This window comes from Lucilia sericata, unplaced genomic scaffold (genome assembly GCF_015586225.1).
Source record: "Lucilia sericata isolate MDLA Ls3-8-SP2 unplaced genomic scaffold, ASM1558622v1 Contig000002F_arrow, whole genome shotgun sequence".
NCBI classification, from domain to species: Eukaryota; Metazoa; Arthropoda; class Insecta; order Diptera; family Calliphoridae; genus Lucilia; species Lucilia sericata.
The window spans coordinates 1305887-1320909 of NW_023994043.1; the positions used below are offsets into that span (position 1 = coordinate 1305887).

At 31.0% G+C, this 15023-nt stretch overlaps 1 protein-coding gene across 1 annotated transcript in view; it reads left to right on the top strand.

Annotated features, from left to right (window-relative positions):
• The first annotated feature begins 5569 nt into the window (after positions 1-5569).
• The window catches only part of LOC119612738 (integrin alpha-PS3-like), a 29323-nt gene continuing 19869 nt past the window's right edge, over positions 5570-15023 (top strand). The window contains exon 1 of the mRNA XM_037968625.1: positions 5570-6554. Within this exon, the coding sequence (XP_037824553.1) occupies positions 6364-6554 (191 nt within the window). The 5' untranslated portion in view covers positions 5570-6363. The remainder of the gene's footprint in view (positions 6555-15023) is intronic.

Genomic DNA, 15023 nt, shown 5'->3' on the forward strand with positions numbered 1-15023 from the left:
ATTGATCTTTACAAGAAAAAATTTTAAAACTTTCCAGTAAAAACTATTTTTATTGCGTAGAATATTCGAGAAAATAGTAATAAAAAAATAATATAATTTTTCGGGAAATTGAATTTCAAAAATTAGTCTGGCAATGTAATATACATATCTGCATTCGTGTAAGCTCTAAAGTTGATGAACTTTTCAAATATAACTCGTACTATATGTATGACTTTAAATCAATATAGAAATGTATACATGTAGTAAACTTTATATGATTCTTGGTATGTACATTGGTAGAAGTTGCAATAAAAGAATTTTCAACCACATTAAATTCCCCCCCAAAAAAAAAACTTTCGATTGTGCCATGCGTGAGTACAAGTACTTACAGCAATATGTGATATGTATGAGTATGAAGAAAATAATATATAAACAATTGTTTAAAACAACTATATACACATTATTAAATTTTCAATAACCCTAAAATAATTAAATAAATATGTATGTACAAAATTGTACTAAATTAAAATTTTTTATTCATATGCAGCCATACTATGATCACTTCATTTGCTTGTTGCATTCATTTCTTTATAGATCCACTACCAAAAGTGGTGAATTAATTTAAGACTCTGTTTGTAATAAACTGAAATATTGCTCGAATACCGCCATGTATCTATGTCGGAGTTTTATGTAAAATTCTAAACCGATCTATTGTAGCGTTCAGTAACATATCGTTCAAAATTCGATAAATTCTGTGTGTAGAACAAAACTACACAGAGGGAAAAATAAATAAACACGCCTGGTACCAAATTGGCAGCGGATTGTTTGTCAATAGTGAGCTTACCACGTTTGTTAACATTTAGACAACGGATGTGTATAAAATTTAGATTTCGACAACGAATTGTTGTAATGTTGTCAACATTACATAGTGTTGTCGTACGTATGTATATACTTTGACAACGGATGTTATTGAAACAGTTTGGTGTCAATTTGGTACCAGGCGTGTATATTTCTTTTTTCCCTCTGTGTATAGAGCAAAATCAATTAAAATACGAAAGACTCTGAAAGAAGATTCTTAAAAAGACAATATTTAGAAAAAATATGAATTGGTAACATTTTTGTCCAATAATGAATTAATTAGATAAGTTTTGAATATGTTTGAAAATCAGTGTTCCGATTTACTTATGTATTTTATTTATTCCGCATCAAATTTGAAGGGTTTAAATTAACAGATCGGTTTAAATCCGATATATATTAGTATATAAAATGTTTTAGTGGTGGGTATTTAACAGTCGGCACAGCTTATACTTTTCCTTGTTATGTTTGTGAAATATTTTTAGGGTTTTTTGAGGTCGTTTTGGATCTAGTGACTTTAATTGTTTCCTTAACAATAAGGTGCATGCATGCATGTTTCCATACATTCAATTACAAACGTACGGACATTGTGTTTTTTGTATATGTGTGTAGGTATATGTATTTATACATTTTCTGCTGCTCATCATCATAGTGGTCTTTTATAATGTTGATGATACGAGTATTAAGTGAGCTAATGACCCCCATTATCAAACAGTTCTATGTCAACATAATCCATCCAGCCAACCAACGATCCATTAAATGTAATACGATTAAAAAACAAAAAAAAAATAACAGAAATATGAATCGTAAATCTATATGAATAAGTTAAAATGTATCTGTATCTACGTACACATGTATTCATTCTAAAAAACAATGAAATTACAGTCGTACATTATCGTACATATAATACTTGTTGTAAGTACAAACATTTATATTCGAGAAGAAGAAATCTATCTACTCGATGCAGTATCACTGATGATGACGAAATATTGAGGTAGGCAATGTTCACAGCTAAATATAATTTATACTTAATTTGGAAAAAAGCAAAACGAACAAAAATATTGATAAGAATTTTTGTAGCAAATATGTATGTATTTTATGCCTCTTTTATTTGGTGGTTCACTTACTTTTGTTTCGATTTCTCTCCCCCTATTCCAATTTAATTTCTTTAGTACCAGTTTAGTACCCCGAATTAGTTGCAGTTTTAAAAACTGGGGTGGATTTTTTTTATTTGTATTTTCTTACATGGAAAGTTTTCTTTGTCAAGAAAAAGAAACTTTATTTGTTCACATTCGTTCGTTCATTTGTTTGTATTGACGGGCGGTGGTATCAGCCGGTCTTCAAATTTGTAGAGAAAACAAATAAACAAAAAAATAAGAAAAACTTGTAAATTGAAAAATTACTAACAATAAAGTGCTCAAGTTGTTCTTCGGTTCTGTAATGATAAATTTATTTATTTACTCAATTTCAATCGAAACTGAAACGATTTACGAATATAAATGTAATTCTTCTGAATAAAAGACAAAAACAACAAAATTCACTTATTAAAAGTCTCTTTGTATGTGTCAAATAAAAGATGTGCGTGCACACAATCACCATCGTGGTGTGTTGTTATTGTTGCTGTTGCTTGCTGACGTTCAACTGCTGAACTGAAGTACATTGTGGGCGCCGTCGCGACTTTTTCGTATGGGTATTTCTATAAACTGTTCCTAAGATACAACTAGAACTATAGAACACTCACCCAAGCATGAATTAACTGAAGAATTTAGAACGTTTTTGTTGAGAAAACCTTCTTTTTTCTTTATAGTGGACAGTGAGATCTCCTTTATATCCCTAATAAGAATGTGAATGAAAATCAGTTATGTAAAGTGTTTTTCATTTAGTTCGATTGTCTTTACATTAAAATAATCAGGTGACAAATTGTGTATGAGAAGTTATGAATGTTTTTATTCCTTTGAATGACCTATAATGACTATCTATAATCTGTCGCATATATCTGACTGAATTTGGATATGGCATGGGTCATATTGGTTTTGGGACCGATGTGGGTTATATCTTATTCACATGGAACTGCAACTTAATAAACCCCCTCCATAAAATGTGTAACGGATTTCTCAGTGGTCACTTTATATCACTTACAAGAATTTCCAGTATGCTCTCAGTTAGTTAATTTACTCTCCCATCCTTTTATGTAGAGAGTGGACTTTGAGAGCATCGGAAGAACTCTCTTCTTTGCTATTCGCAGCTTAGCACCGTCCCAGGGAGGCGAATACTTTCCATCAAGCTCTTCATGCCATCATGAACTAAAAAAACTATTGCGTGGTCCACTATCTTATTGGAGATCCGATTTTCTATCTCACTCTGCTGGTCCTTTGGTATTTTGCTATCGGATTACCGGCATCGTATACACTTGGGAACTTTGGCGTAAGATAGCGCCACTGTCAAGCTTCTTCTTTCTCGTTTTCGGGGCTTCTTTTGAGACCTCATTACTTTCGAGGTTGATTTCGACGTCTTGTCTTGACTTACTTGCGAGTGTATATTAGAAGACGTAGAGCTCTTTTTCAGGATTATTCTCTATTATCAGCTCCTCGGGAGATTTGGAACTCATTGCTCCAAATATTGAGAAATTACCTGATTTTTCCTTTGGAGTGTCATGGAATTTACTCACTACGGTTTCCTGAAGCATCTTCTTCAACTTCCTCCTCTATTCTCCAGAAAGTTATTTTTTGGTAATAGGTGGTATACTGGTGTTGTTATTGAGGATTCATGTTCGGATCCCTCACCTATATTTAAAGGCTAAGATAACTTCGAGTTCTCTAAGAGTATATCTTTCTTTTTCAAATCTTTTCGATTATTCCTTTGAATGAGTAATGACTTACTTTCGAGTGTATATTAGAAGACGTGGAGCTCTTTTTCAGGATTATTCTCTATTATCAGCTCCTCGGGAGATCTGGAACTCATTGCTCCAAATAATGAGAAATTACCTGATTTTTCCTTTGGAGTGTCATGGAATTTACTCACTATGGTTTCCTGAAGCATCTTCTTCAACTTCCTCCTCTATTCTCCAGAAAGTTGTTTTTTTGGTAATAGGTGGTATACTGGTGTTGTTATTGAGGATTCATGTTCGGATCCCTCACCTATATTTAAAGGCTAAGATAACTTCGAGTTCTCTAAGAGTATATATTTCTTTTTCAAATCTACATGTTTCCCAATGGCATGCATTTTCCGCAACGGATACCAATTTTCAAAAAAATAAAAGTTTTGACATATTTTCGAAAAAGTACTAGAATTACAAAAAATACATCCATAATTTGATTCTTTCAATGATATATGTATTTACTGTGGAAGGACCCATATCTGAATAAAACCAAACATACACAATCACACCATTTATGAATACCACTCAATACAACAACTACCCTGCCAGCAACTCAACTAACTTTAAATGCATTAAAAGCCGACTTTTTCATCAACTAGTTATGGTTTATTCTTGGATTATTTTTAATGGAGCCAACTGACTATTTTAACATGGTGATGTCCTACGCAGTAGTCAATTGTCCGACTCTGCATGACTTTTAAACTAGCTTAAAGTTAGTTACTAAAAAATTAGCTTAAAGGTAACTCTTTATTAACTAACTTAAAGTTAGTTGCAGAAAAGTCAAGTAATAGTTTTCTTTTGTATTCCCTACTGTATTAATTAATTACATTTTAATTAAATATATTTAAAATTTAACTACTAGTTATCTAAATTACATTTCGCTTTAATACAAGTTATGATATTAGTTCGTTAAAATTAATAAACATCAGTTTTCTGCAGGGGAACTAATAATAACACCGGTATCCATAAAATTATGAATGATTTGTTCATTATTTCCATGATTCCCATTGATCCAAATCTAAAATAAATTTTAAAATGTTATGTGTAATGTTAACTGTTAATGTATTATATTTACAGTATTAATCAGAGGAATTTAGAATTTAGGGACCGAGATTTAAAATATTTAACCTTTTATGATTAATTTTTCCAATTTACTGACTCAAATTTCACAACGTATACAAGAAAATGACAAAAATGTAAAACAAAATTCCAAATAATAAAGAAACATGAGATAACATGTCGAAACAATATGCTCTCCAGATAATTTTGGGTTACTCCCGCATTATATGATAGTTAGCTTGTAGCTAGTCTTTAAAAGTCGGTTGTTTACGTTAATAAATACCAAATTTTGGAACATTTCTGCATTACATTGTTGTTCGTTTATAGTCAGTCTACTAAAGTTAACAAATAAAATCATAATAATAGAGAAACAAGAGAAAACATGTTGAAATACAATTAATTCTCTCCAGATAATTTTGAGGCACTTCTGCATCACATTATAGTTTGCTTGTAGTTAGTATTTAAAAGTCGGTTCTTTACGTTGCCAAATACAAAATTTCGGGACAGCTCTGCATTACATTGTAGTTAGCTTATAGTCAGTCTGTAAAAGTAAACTAGAAGTGAATTTTTCTCGTAGTCGACTACAAAATTGCTGGCAGGGTATTAGTACGTAATGCAAGAGCACAATGACAGCGAAGGCACAACGACAACAACAAACACAGAGAACACAGCCCAATATACATCAATTATAGAGCAAAAGACAACAGAGCAGCGCAGAAGTGAACTAAACTGAACTAACTGAGCAGCAGTAAGCGGAGCTTAAGCATTTCTGACAAAACAATTGATGTTTATTTTGATTTCGGTTGCCGGCGAAGTAAGTAGCACTAGTGAGGAGTGTTTATATGAATATGTACGCGAACAAAAAAACAACTAAAACTAAAATATATAGTAACTAAATGGACTGACTGACGCGTAAGTGTAGCAGAGAAAAACAACCAAGAAAAAAGAAAAACATATTCAAGATAAATACGTATAAATTGAATCTACAAGATTGTGTCTAAAGTATAAAAATAGTATATGCAACAACAACAGCAACAGTGAAATAAACAAGCAAACGACACCACCACTAACTACACCATACTAAACTAAACAACTCAACCTAACAGCAGTAATAAAAAAATTATTTAAGTAACAATTTAGTGCGTGAAAAACAAAAATATAAAATAAATGAATTAAAATACGAAAAAAATAAAATAATATCTACTGAATGTGATAAATGAGATTATAATAATCCACATCCGATTCTCGGATTGAATTCATGGGAAGAGGAGAAAAAGTGCTTAAATATAAATGACAAATTTCTATAATTTCTGTGTTCACTGGCATTAAAAAATTAAAAAAAAAAAAAAAACAGAAAATTCAATTACGAAATGAAACCAAAGTTATCAATACACAATATCAAAATCAATTTATTCAAAAAAAGAAAATAATATACGATATAAAACGTGATCAAGTTCTAAATTTCTACTTTCTTAAAATAAGATAAGAAAATTAAATAATATTATCTAGTGTTCAATAAGTAACTTTTTTGTGTTCACTATTCCAGAAGAATAGAAAAGTAATAATAATAAAAAAGAAAAAAAAAATCAAAAATGTCTGCTCAAATATTCCAAGTGCAATGTTTAATTTTATGTGGTCTATTTATAAGTTTATTAACCTCAACGCACACCTTTAACTATGCACCAAAGCCACAAATAGTCATCACTGGACCCCAGTTGAAATTTTTCAAACCTCAAACTCGAAGCTCATATTTTGGATACACAATTGTCATGCGTACCTCGAGGTAAGTTTGTCACCACCACCTATGCATATACCATCAACACCAACAAAAAATGCAGCAACAACAAATATAACATTCGAAAAAATATAAGAAAACTATTCAAAATTTATCGTCTACAAATATTTAACTTGATATTAACGAAAAATAACAACAACAAAAGCAAATAGTTGCATAGAAAACCAGAAAAACAAATACATACATAAGGAAAAGAAAATCTTCCCCATTTAAGGTGGAACGAAAAAGTCATATCAATAATTAACACGTCCCATTGTATATATTCCCAATTGACAGTCTTTTAAATAATGTTTTCGTTCAAAAGAAATGTGAATATGAGAAGATTCCTTTTTATTTCTTAAAAACTAAACCCCGAAATTCGAGATAATGTTAAACCATGTCGCCTTGTCTCTGAGAAGGTTTTTTATTAAAAAAGGCCCACTAATCCCCGACTTCAGAGTAATTTTTTACTGTGATTGATAAAACTAATTTATATCGAATACTGATTATAATACGCTATTTTGCTTTATTTATTTGTGTTCAACAATTGTTTAAAGTAGAGGTGGATTTTCCCTATTAATGACTGAGAGAACCTATTTTGGAAAACCTAATCAATTATTCCGAAAAAATATATTGGAATATTTGATTTATTTCTTAGTAAATCTCATTTATATCATATTACATAGTTTTATTGCAAATTTAGTTACCATAAAGGTTTTCTTAAGAAGGTCTAAAGCTTGAGGTCCACACTACGCGTTTTCAGGTCAAAATATTGCGTGCTTTTTATACCTTCTTCGCTTCAAGTTATATGTTTTATTTATAAAGAACTTCGTGTTCTTCTGCAGCTTATATTTATTTTTTCACCATTAAACTCGATTTAATTTATTAAAATTGATAAATACACATTAAAAAGGAATATATATTGTCAAACTCAGCTGTCATGTTCTTGCGCCGCTTGTGACACTCATAAAAGTAGGAAATAGATCTACTTTAAGCATTCTACGCGCCAAGGCATCCTAAGCTTTTGTACTTGTTGCATACAAATACTATGAATCTTCTCTTTTGACAGACACATAGAATGCGGAAAAGTATTTATCTTCAATCTAACCTTGTTTCCGATACATTTAAGCAATTTATGGACAAAAAACTAATTTTTTGAAAGAGGGTCTATATGGGGGCTTGGGCCAAATATGGACCGATCCCGATAAAATTTTGTGAATACATTTAAGTATTTTTATATACATAATATTTATTTGTGCTGGATTTCATTGCGATTTTAGTGTTTATATGTGAATTTTGGACATTCAAGCCATTTTCTGAAGGGGAATTTGTATGGGAGCTAGGGTCAAATGAAGTCCGATCTACAGGTATATTTAACATAATTATGAGCTCAAAGGCCCTTTTCGGGGGGTTGTATGGGGGCTAGGTGAAATAATGGACCGATTTTAACCATTTTCGTCCTTGGGCCAAAAAAGCGCGTGTACCAAATTTCATCTAATTATATTGAAAATTGCTACCTGTACCTTGCGCACAAGGTTTACATGAACTTAATCGACTCAGAAAATGTTAGAAAACCCAATATACCCTCCACTAAAATTATATAGGATATAAAAATCGCAAAATTATTTTCATAGAATAGATTTTTGCGTTCGGTTTTGCAAGGGTTAAATGTTTTCGTTTTAAGTAGTATTATCAGCATTAACTTTCTATGGACTCGAAAATAATATTATATTTTTTTACGAGAATTAAGCAACACTTTGAAACAAAAACATTTCGACTAAATTAGTATCAAATCCGAAGAAATACACCTAGGCCACTATCGGGCCTGTTGTTTACTAAATGTATTATTTTTCAATGTTTAAAAACTCAGTTTCCTGGACGTAATTCCTAAGAATTTTCCAATCAGTGTTAGTCAGGAATGTTATTTCCGGAATAACATCACTTCCAAGATGCTTGGATCTAATTTCGACGAATGCCTGACAGTGGCAAAAAAAATGCTTCAGAGTTTCACTGTCCTCTCCATATGCTCTACATTCGTCTGAATCCGCACGTCCAATTTTGTATAGATGTGCTCGTAATCCTGTGTGTCCACTCAGAATACGTACCATCATATTAACTTCAGACTTTTGAGGAGATTTCTCGTCTTGCTCTCATCAGGGTCACCCCATAGGATATTTGTGGTTTTACCCACCGTTTCATTATTCCAAGAAATTTTAAATTTGGTCTATATAGTTTTAGTTTATTTGAAATATTTCTATATTTATTATTGGATATCCTAGTTGATGATAGGTAAACTTTTTTGTATGTACCTAATGTCCATATAATGTATTTAAATTAAAATTTAGTAACATTGTACCCCTCTGGTTAAGAATTTCATTTACGGTTATTTCCTGTTATATAGTTAATTAACTCTTTTAATTTTCTGTATAAAAATAAGAATTTTTTTAAGGGCTACCATGGCTAACCAATGGAAACTTATGTGTTTATGTCCCCAGCATATGAATGAATGTTTATTTGTTTACTCCTTAAAAGTAAACAAATTAAATTTAAATAAAAAATAACAATAACATTATATAAAGCGAAAATCCATTACCATGGAAATAAGTACTCCAAACGAGAATAAATTGTCGGCAAACAACTTTCAGATCAGAACCAAACTATATTTTTTTTATTTGTTCATTCATTCCTTCGTTCACTGTTGCGTCCAGACGTACCATTTGACAATCGATTAAAATTCTTTCAACACTCGTTACACAAACATTCGGTCAGTTAGTTGTAGTATAAAAATATCTCTGGGAGTCTCAGTCAGCCCCCGTCTGTCCGCCCGTTTATTTATTTACATTTATATTTTTTTAAACCATTTTTTTATTTTAATTTTGTTTTGTGCATATTTGTCCATCATTGTTCATTTATTTTATTAGTTGAATTAATTGCTTTTAAATTTGATTATGTTTATAGTGTTGGTTTGTTGTATATTTTATGGACATCCAGTTCGTATTGTAGTTTTGAGTGGATATTTCAGTTTTTTCATTTTATTCCCTCAATTATTTCTGGCTAATTTTTTTATGTTTTAAATTGAATTAATTCTGTACGCGTACGAGCTGTGCGTCGTTTATTTTATTATTATTTTTTGCAGATTTCGTTTAACGTTTCAATTATAATTAAATTAATAAAAATTTGTTAATATTTTACATGAAACTTATTTAATTTATTATTTATGAACCGGCAGACAGACGGGCTTTCGTCGTTATGGTTTAAAATTCAATTCTTCCAAAAGTTAATAAAATTAATGTTGCATTTTTGTCTCCTCACATACACGGAAGTTCTTTGCAACATAAAACATTATGTCTGAATGCATAAAGAACAAATAATCAACTTTTTTTTTAAATGTACACTCAAGTTGTAATGAATTACAATTAATTGGTTGTTAATTTATAGTTTTACTTAAAATAATTTATTTATTTAATTGGTGTCTGACATTAAGGATCTAAATTTGTATTCTCTTTCATGTTTGATCAATTATAAATGTACTTCGGTACATTTAGAAAGTTTTTCGTAAGTAGTCCTAAAGGCAAATCAAATCTTATACATACATTGGGCAATTCCATGAAAAGGGACTGAAAAAATAAAACCCCTATTTTTGAAGATAATTCAACAAAAATTGGTGTATGATCTTTTGTAGCACCAAAGATGAAGACTGTTGAAAATTTTTGAAACGGTATATTTTTACACCTCGCCCCCATACAAACGGACCCTCAAATATCTCTTTTTAGCTCATAATTCTGTTAATTATAATACTATTCCCTCCAAAATCGGCAGATCTGCGATTTTCATAACGATTGGACCTCATTTGACCCTAGTTCCATTCAAAGTTTAATTTCAGAAAAACACTTAAACGCCCGTAACTCACTTATAAGCACTAGTATTATAATAAAATCTGGCACAAATAAGTTTTATATGAATAAAAATCCAACCCCAAAATTTTATGAGTATCGGTTCATATAACTTCTGTTTTTTAATTTTATCTATAAATTGCTTAAACATGTATAAAGGTCGGCCATGTCCGACTGCACTTTCCTACTCCTTTTTATTTGTGCATATATTTCCAAAATATATGTTTTATAACCTAAAAAAAAATCAGGAGAAAAATATGTCACATACGATGTGTCACGTATGATATTCAGAAATGTTCATTATAAAATTATATTATTTTTTTTATTTAAAAATTATGGACTAAGAAATTAAAACAAAAAAGATACACCTACAGAATTCCCAGATTTTCTTAAATATTTACATGTACTTTGAAAACACTTCCGTTTTTCGTCACGTACGATATCGCTATATTTTAATCCATATTTCGGAAAACAAGATTCCGAATGGGATGATTCCTTTTGCAAATGTAGTATTCTCAGAATGGAGCAGAATGTCAATATTGTTTTCCAAGTACTCCCATTTTTACCGAATCTATATCACTCTGAAGGCGTACGAACGTCACATACAATCGTATGGAATTGCCCATATGTTTGTAGTTTTAGAACCAGTTTCATGTCTTGTGGATATTATTTCTTTTCTGAAATTTTGGTTCAATGAAGTTCTGCCAGTTTCTGATACTATCGGGCCTGTTGTACGTTCCATATTCATGAAAAAGGTTTGTTGGTAAAAGCAAAAACCTTATATAGTATTCACTGAATGTATTATCGTCCGATGTTCAGAAACTCTGTTTCCTGGACCTAATTCCTAAGAATTTTCCAAACAGTGTTCGTGAGGGAGGTTTATTCGGAATAATATTACTCCCAAGATATTTGGATCTAATCTCGACGAAAGCCAGACAAATGCAAAAAGAAAGTGCTCCAGAGTCTCACTGTCCTCTCTACATGCTCTACATTCGTCTGAATCCGAACATCCAATTGTGTATAGCTGTGCCCGTATATATCAACATACTAACCTCAGACTTGCTCATTTTGAGGAGCCTTCTACCCACCGTTTCATTGTTCCAAGAGGCCTTATGGGTTTCTCTCACCTATATTTTCAATTCTGACCTCATTGCGTCAAATGGTTTTGCGTCCGTCAAGTTACCTAACTCCAGCTCCCTTCCCTTTAAAGCTATTACATTCGCTCTTTCGTTTCCGACTACATCCAAGCGGCCTGGTACACATATGATGTAAAAAAGTATTCGTTTAGAGCTTATCGGACTTCTGTCTGGAAGCTAGTGTTGTGATTAGGTGGTTTAGATCAGCTTCTGGGTCTTCAATATAGAACCCCTGGCATACATTGTCCTCCAATTTAGAGCCATCCGTGTAGCAACGGATTCCTACAGGTATTTGTTGTTATGTTCCGCGTAACCAATACATTCTATATGCGATCAGTGTTTCATATTCTGTGTCTGGTATGCGATCGGGCACGTCCGATGATTAAAATTTATATTTAATATTGGAATTTGAAGAATCCTAACGATTCGTTACCTCGTATTGTCCATATTATGAGGTTCATTCCCTGTGCCTATTAAACGTGTGCTGAAAAATTGGCAAATTTTATCGTATTAAAAATGTATGTTTTGAAAAATTATTGAAATTTTCTTTTGTTTGTGGGCTCGTTTAGCGTTTATCTTCAGTTTATTTTTATTTATTTTATTTGTCGTTAAGCCCTAACAAGTGACGTATATGAGAGTATTTCGATAATATTAAAAGAAAACATAAACAGCCTTGTCAAAGTTTGATGACCTTTAAAATGTACACACAACAATTTCAGCACTGATAATCTGAGATTTTTTGCCAAGATTTTATAAATAAATCAAAGAATGAAAACTAAATAAAAATACTTATTTGTATTACCATATTTTTAATTCTTCCGGAAAGTAAGACAAAAAAAAATAACTTTTACAGCAAACGAATTGCAGGGACAGAAACTGAAATATTTACATACATATGTACATATGTACATACGTATGCATATATCTATGTATAGTATGTATGTACATATACATTTCAAATATTTAAAACAAAAACATGACCGTTAAATTTATAATTAATTGCTGTCTCATAATTTTTGTTGATTTTTTCTCTTTTGCAGTTTTCGAGTGCATGTCAAGAAGTTAAGTTTTTTTGTAAAAATTTTATAAAAGATTTATGATTCATAATGACACTTAAATGGAAATAATGAAAAAAGACAAACTAAATAAAATCTTGCATCCTACAATGTTATTTAAGTATAAAAAATTCAAATGTGCGTTTGTGTACATAGCACAACTTCGGATAATGTCGACTAAATACATACATAGATTCCTAAAAGGAGAGTAGATTTGACGTAATTTTTCCCCGCCACCATATAAATAGTCGCACCGTGAATCTTCTAAACTATTTATATAATCTATGTTCTTGTTAAATTCTAAAACGATCAGTACTACATACTTGATCTAAACGATATATAATTTCAGAAGATCTTAAAGACGGGAATGCCACTTTCTTTAGAAATCTGTTAAAGGTACGAGAGGCTTTGTGTTACCCTAATAATGGTCAGTTACATAGAACAAGTTCTGAGATTTCCTCTTGTAGGCCATAGAATCTTCAAAGACTCGTTATAGAGTTGCCTGGAATGAATTGTTGGTATCTAAGGCCACAATTTCCAGTAAGTAATTCCGCTATTAATCTGAAATCGCTTTTATTATGTGTTATAAACAGCGTTGCCACTTTGGTCCAATTGGACCAAAATTGGTAGTTTCAAATCTCTGAAATGACTTTTGGTTTGGTTGAGAATCGAACGCACGACGTCAGGTCTGACTATAACATAAACCACTAAACTACTGGAGGCCACACTAATTTATTTTTTTCTAAGAAGCCAGATTCATGAATGTACATATATATAATTTGGTGGGTCTACTACCTTACAAACGGAATCACAAAATTAATATACCCCAATCTTTTTTTGATGGGTATAAAAATATTAGGGGTATATTCATTTTGTGATTCCGTTTGTAAGTATATATTTTTTCTAGGTTCTTATTAGATTCTAAGACGATATAGCCATGTCCACCCGTCTGACTGTTGAAACAGTTTTTTAAGAACCGAAATTTATGTCGATTGGTCCACGATTGATCCTATTCCAGCCATATAGTCCCTTTTAAGAAAAATAATTTTATTATCAATAAATAGCAAATTAGTTAACCGTAGTAAAATAAAAGGATTTATCCATAAAGTCCTCAATTTATACAATAGATGCTGATGGTGGATATACATATACGATTCGTCATAGCCGAATATAATACTATCACAATTTTCTCGGGAATGATTTTGGTACAAATTTTGTCGAAAACAACAATTATGTATTTCATAACTATATAGTACCAAAGTATTTGGAAATTTTTTCTAATTACGTAAAAGTAAACCATTGATTCTTTGGAACAAATCATTGTATTATATATTACATATTAGTTTTAAAAATAATGGAACTCTAAACAGAAGCAATTGTTCCTAAGGAAAAATTTGATAGTTTTTGTAACGTTTTGGTAGTTTTTTGTCGGAACTTTGGAAAGAAAAATAAATTGTGAGTGGCAACGCTGGTTATAAAGCACTTTGAAAGTGTTATAAAACGCTTTGTCTGTCTCAGCCCTGGTATTGCTTTGCAATAGCGAAAAAATTCAGATTTCATCCAAGAGTCATATTTATATTTGGCATATCCTTGGGAAATGCCAAAGGAGGCCTCAGACTTATTCTAGATGAAAATGTCTGTATTAAATTTTCTATGTAAAAATTGTTGTAATTTCACACCAAAAATTAACTAATAATAAACTTCCTTCCCATCTATTAATTATTGCGTAGGGGGAAAACAAATTACTCAAAACTAAAATAATAAATATATTGCACAAAAATATCGCATTAACTAGAGTAGTTTTGCAAGACTGTGACTGCAAAAAAATGTGACATAAAGTGGAAACTTATTCCACGAATTGTGGCATAAAAAGTAAATGTTTCATCTTTATTTTCTTCTTTGAACTTGAATGAGTCAATGCAACAATTTAGGGAAATACACACATAAAAGAAATGAATACACAAAACAAAATGTGTATGTTTGAAAAAAAAGTATCGGTGTTTTTTTTTATACGAAATAAAAAATTGAAATAAAATAAAATCGAAATAAGTAAACATATGTTCTTTGTTTTGGTTGTTTGTTTGTTTTTATTTTTTACAACAGCGACTACTTGTAAACAGAAAACCAACCTCTTACAAAATGTTGAAAGTATTTTCAAGATTTTTTTGTTTAAGATACACAACAACATTACAAAAGAAATAAAACAAAGAACGCTGATAAATAAATGAGAGTAATACTCGTGCCATAATGAGTTGTGGTCAGTAATATAAAAGTATAAGAAATTCTGACTGTCAAACCACAAAAATAATGCGGTTAAATATCCCACACTCTTTCTTATTTATATAAAGTATGTCTCGGCTTTCAACAATCAACCAAAAATCTTAAGGAAGATGG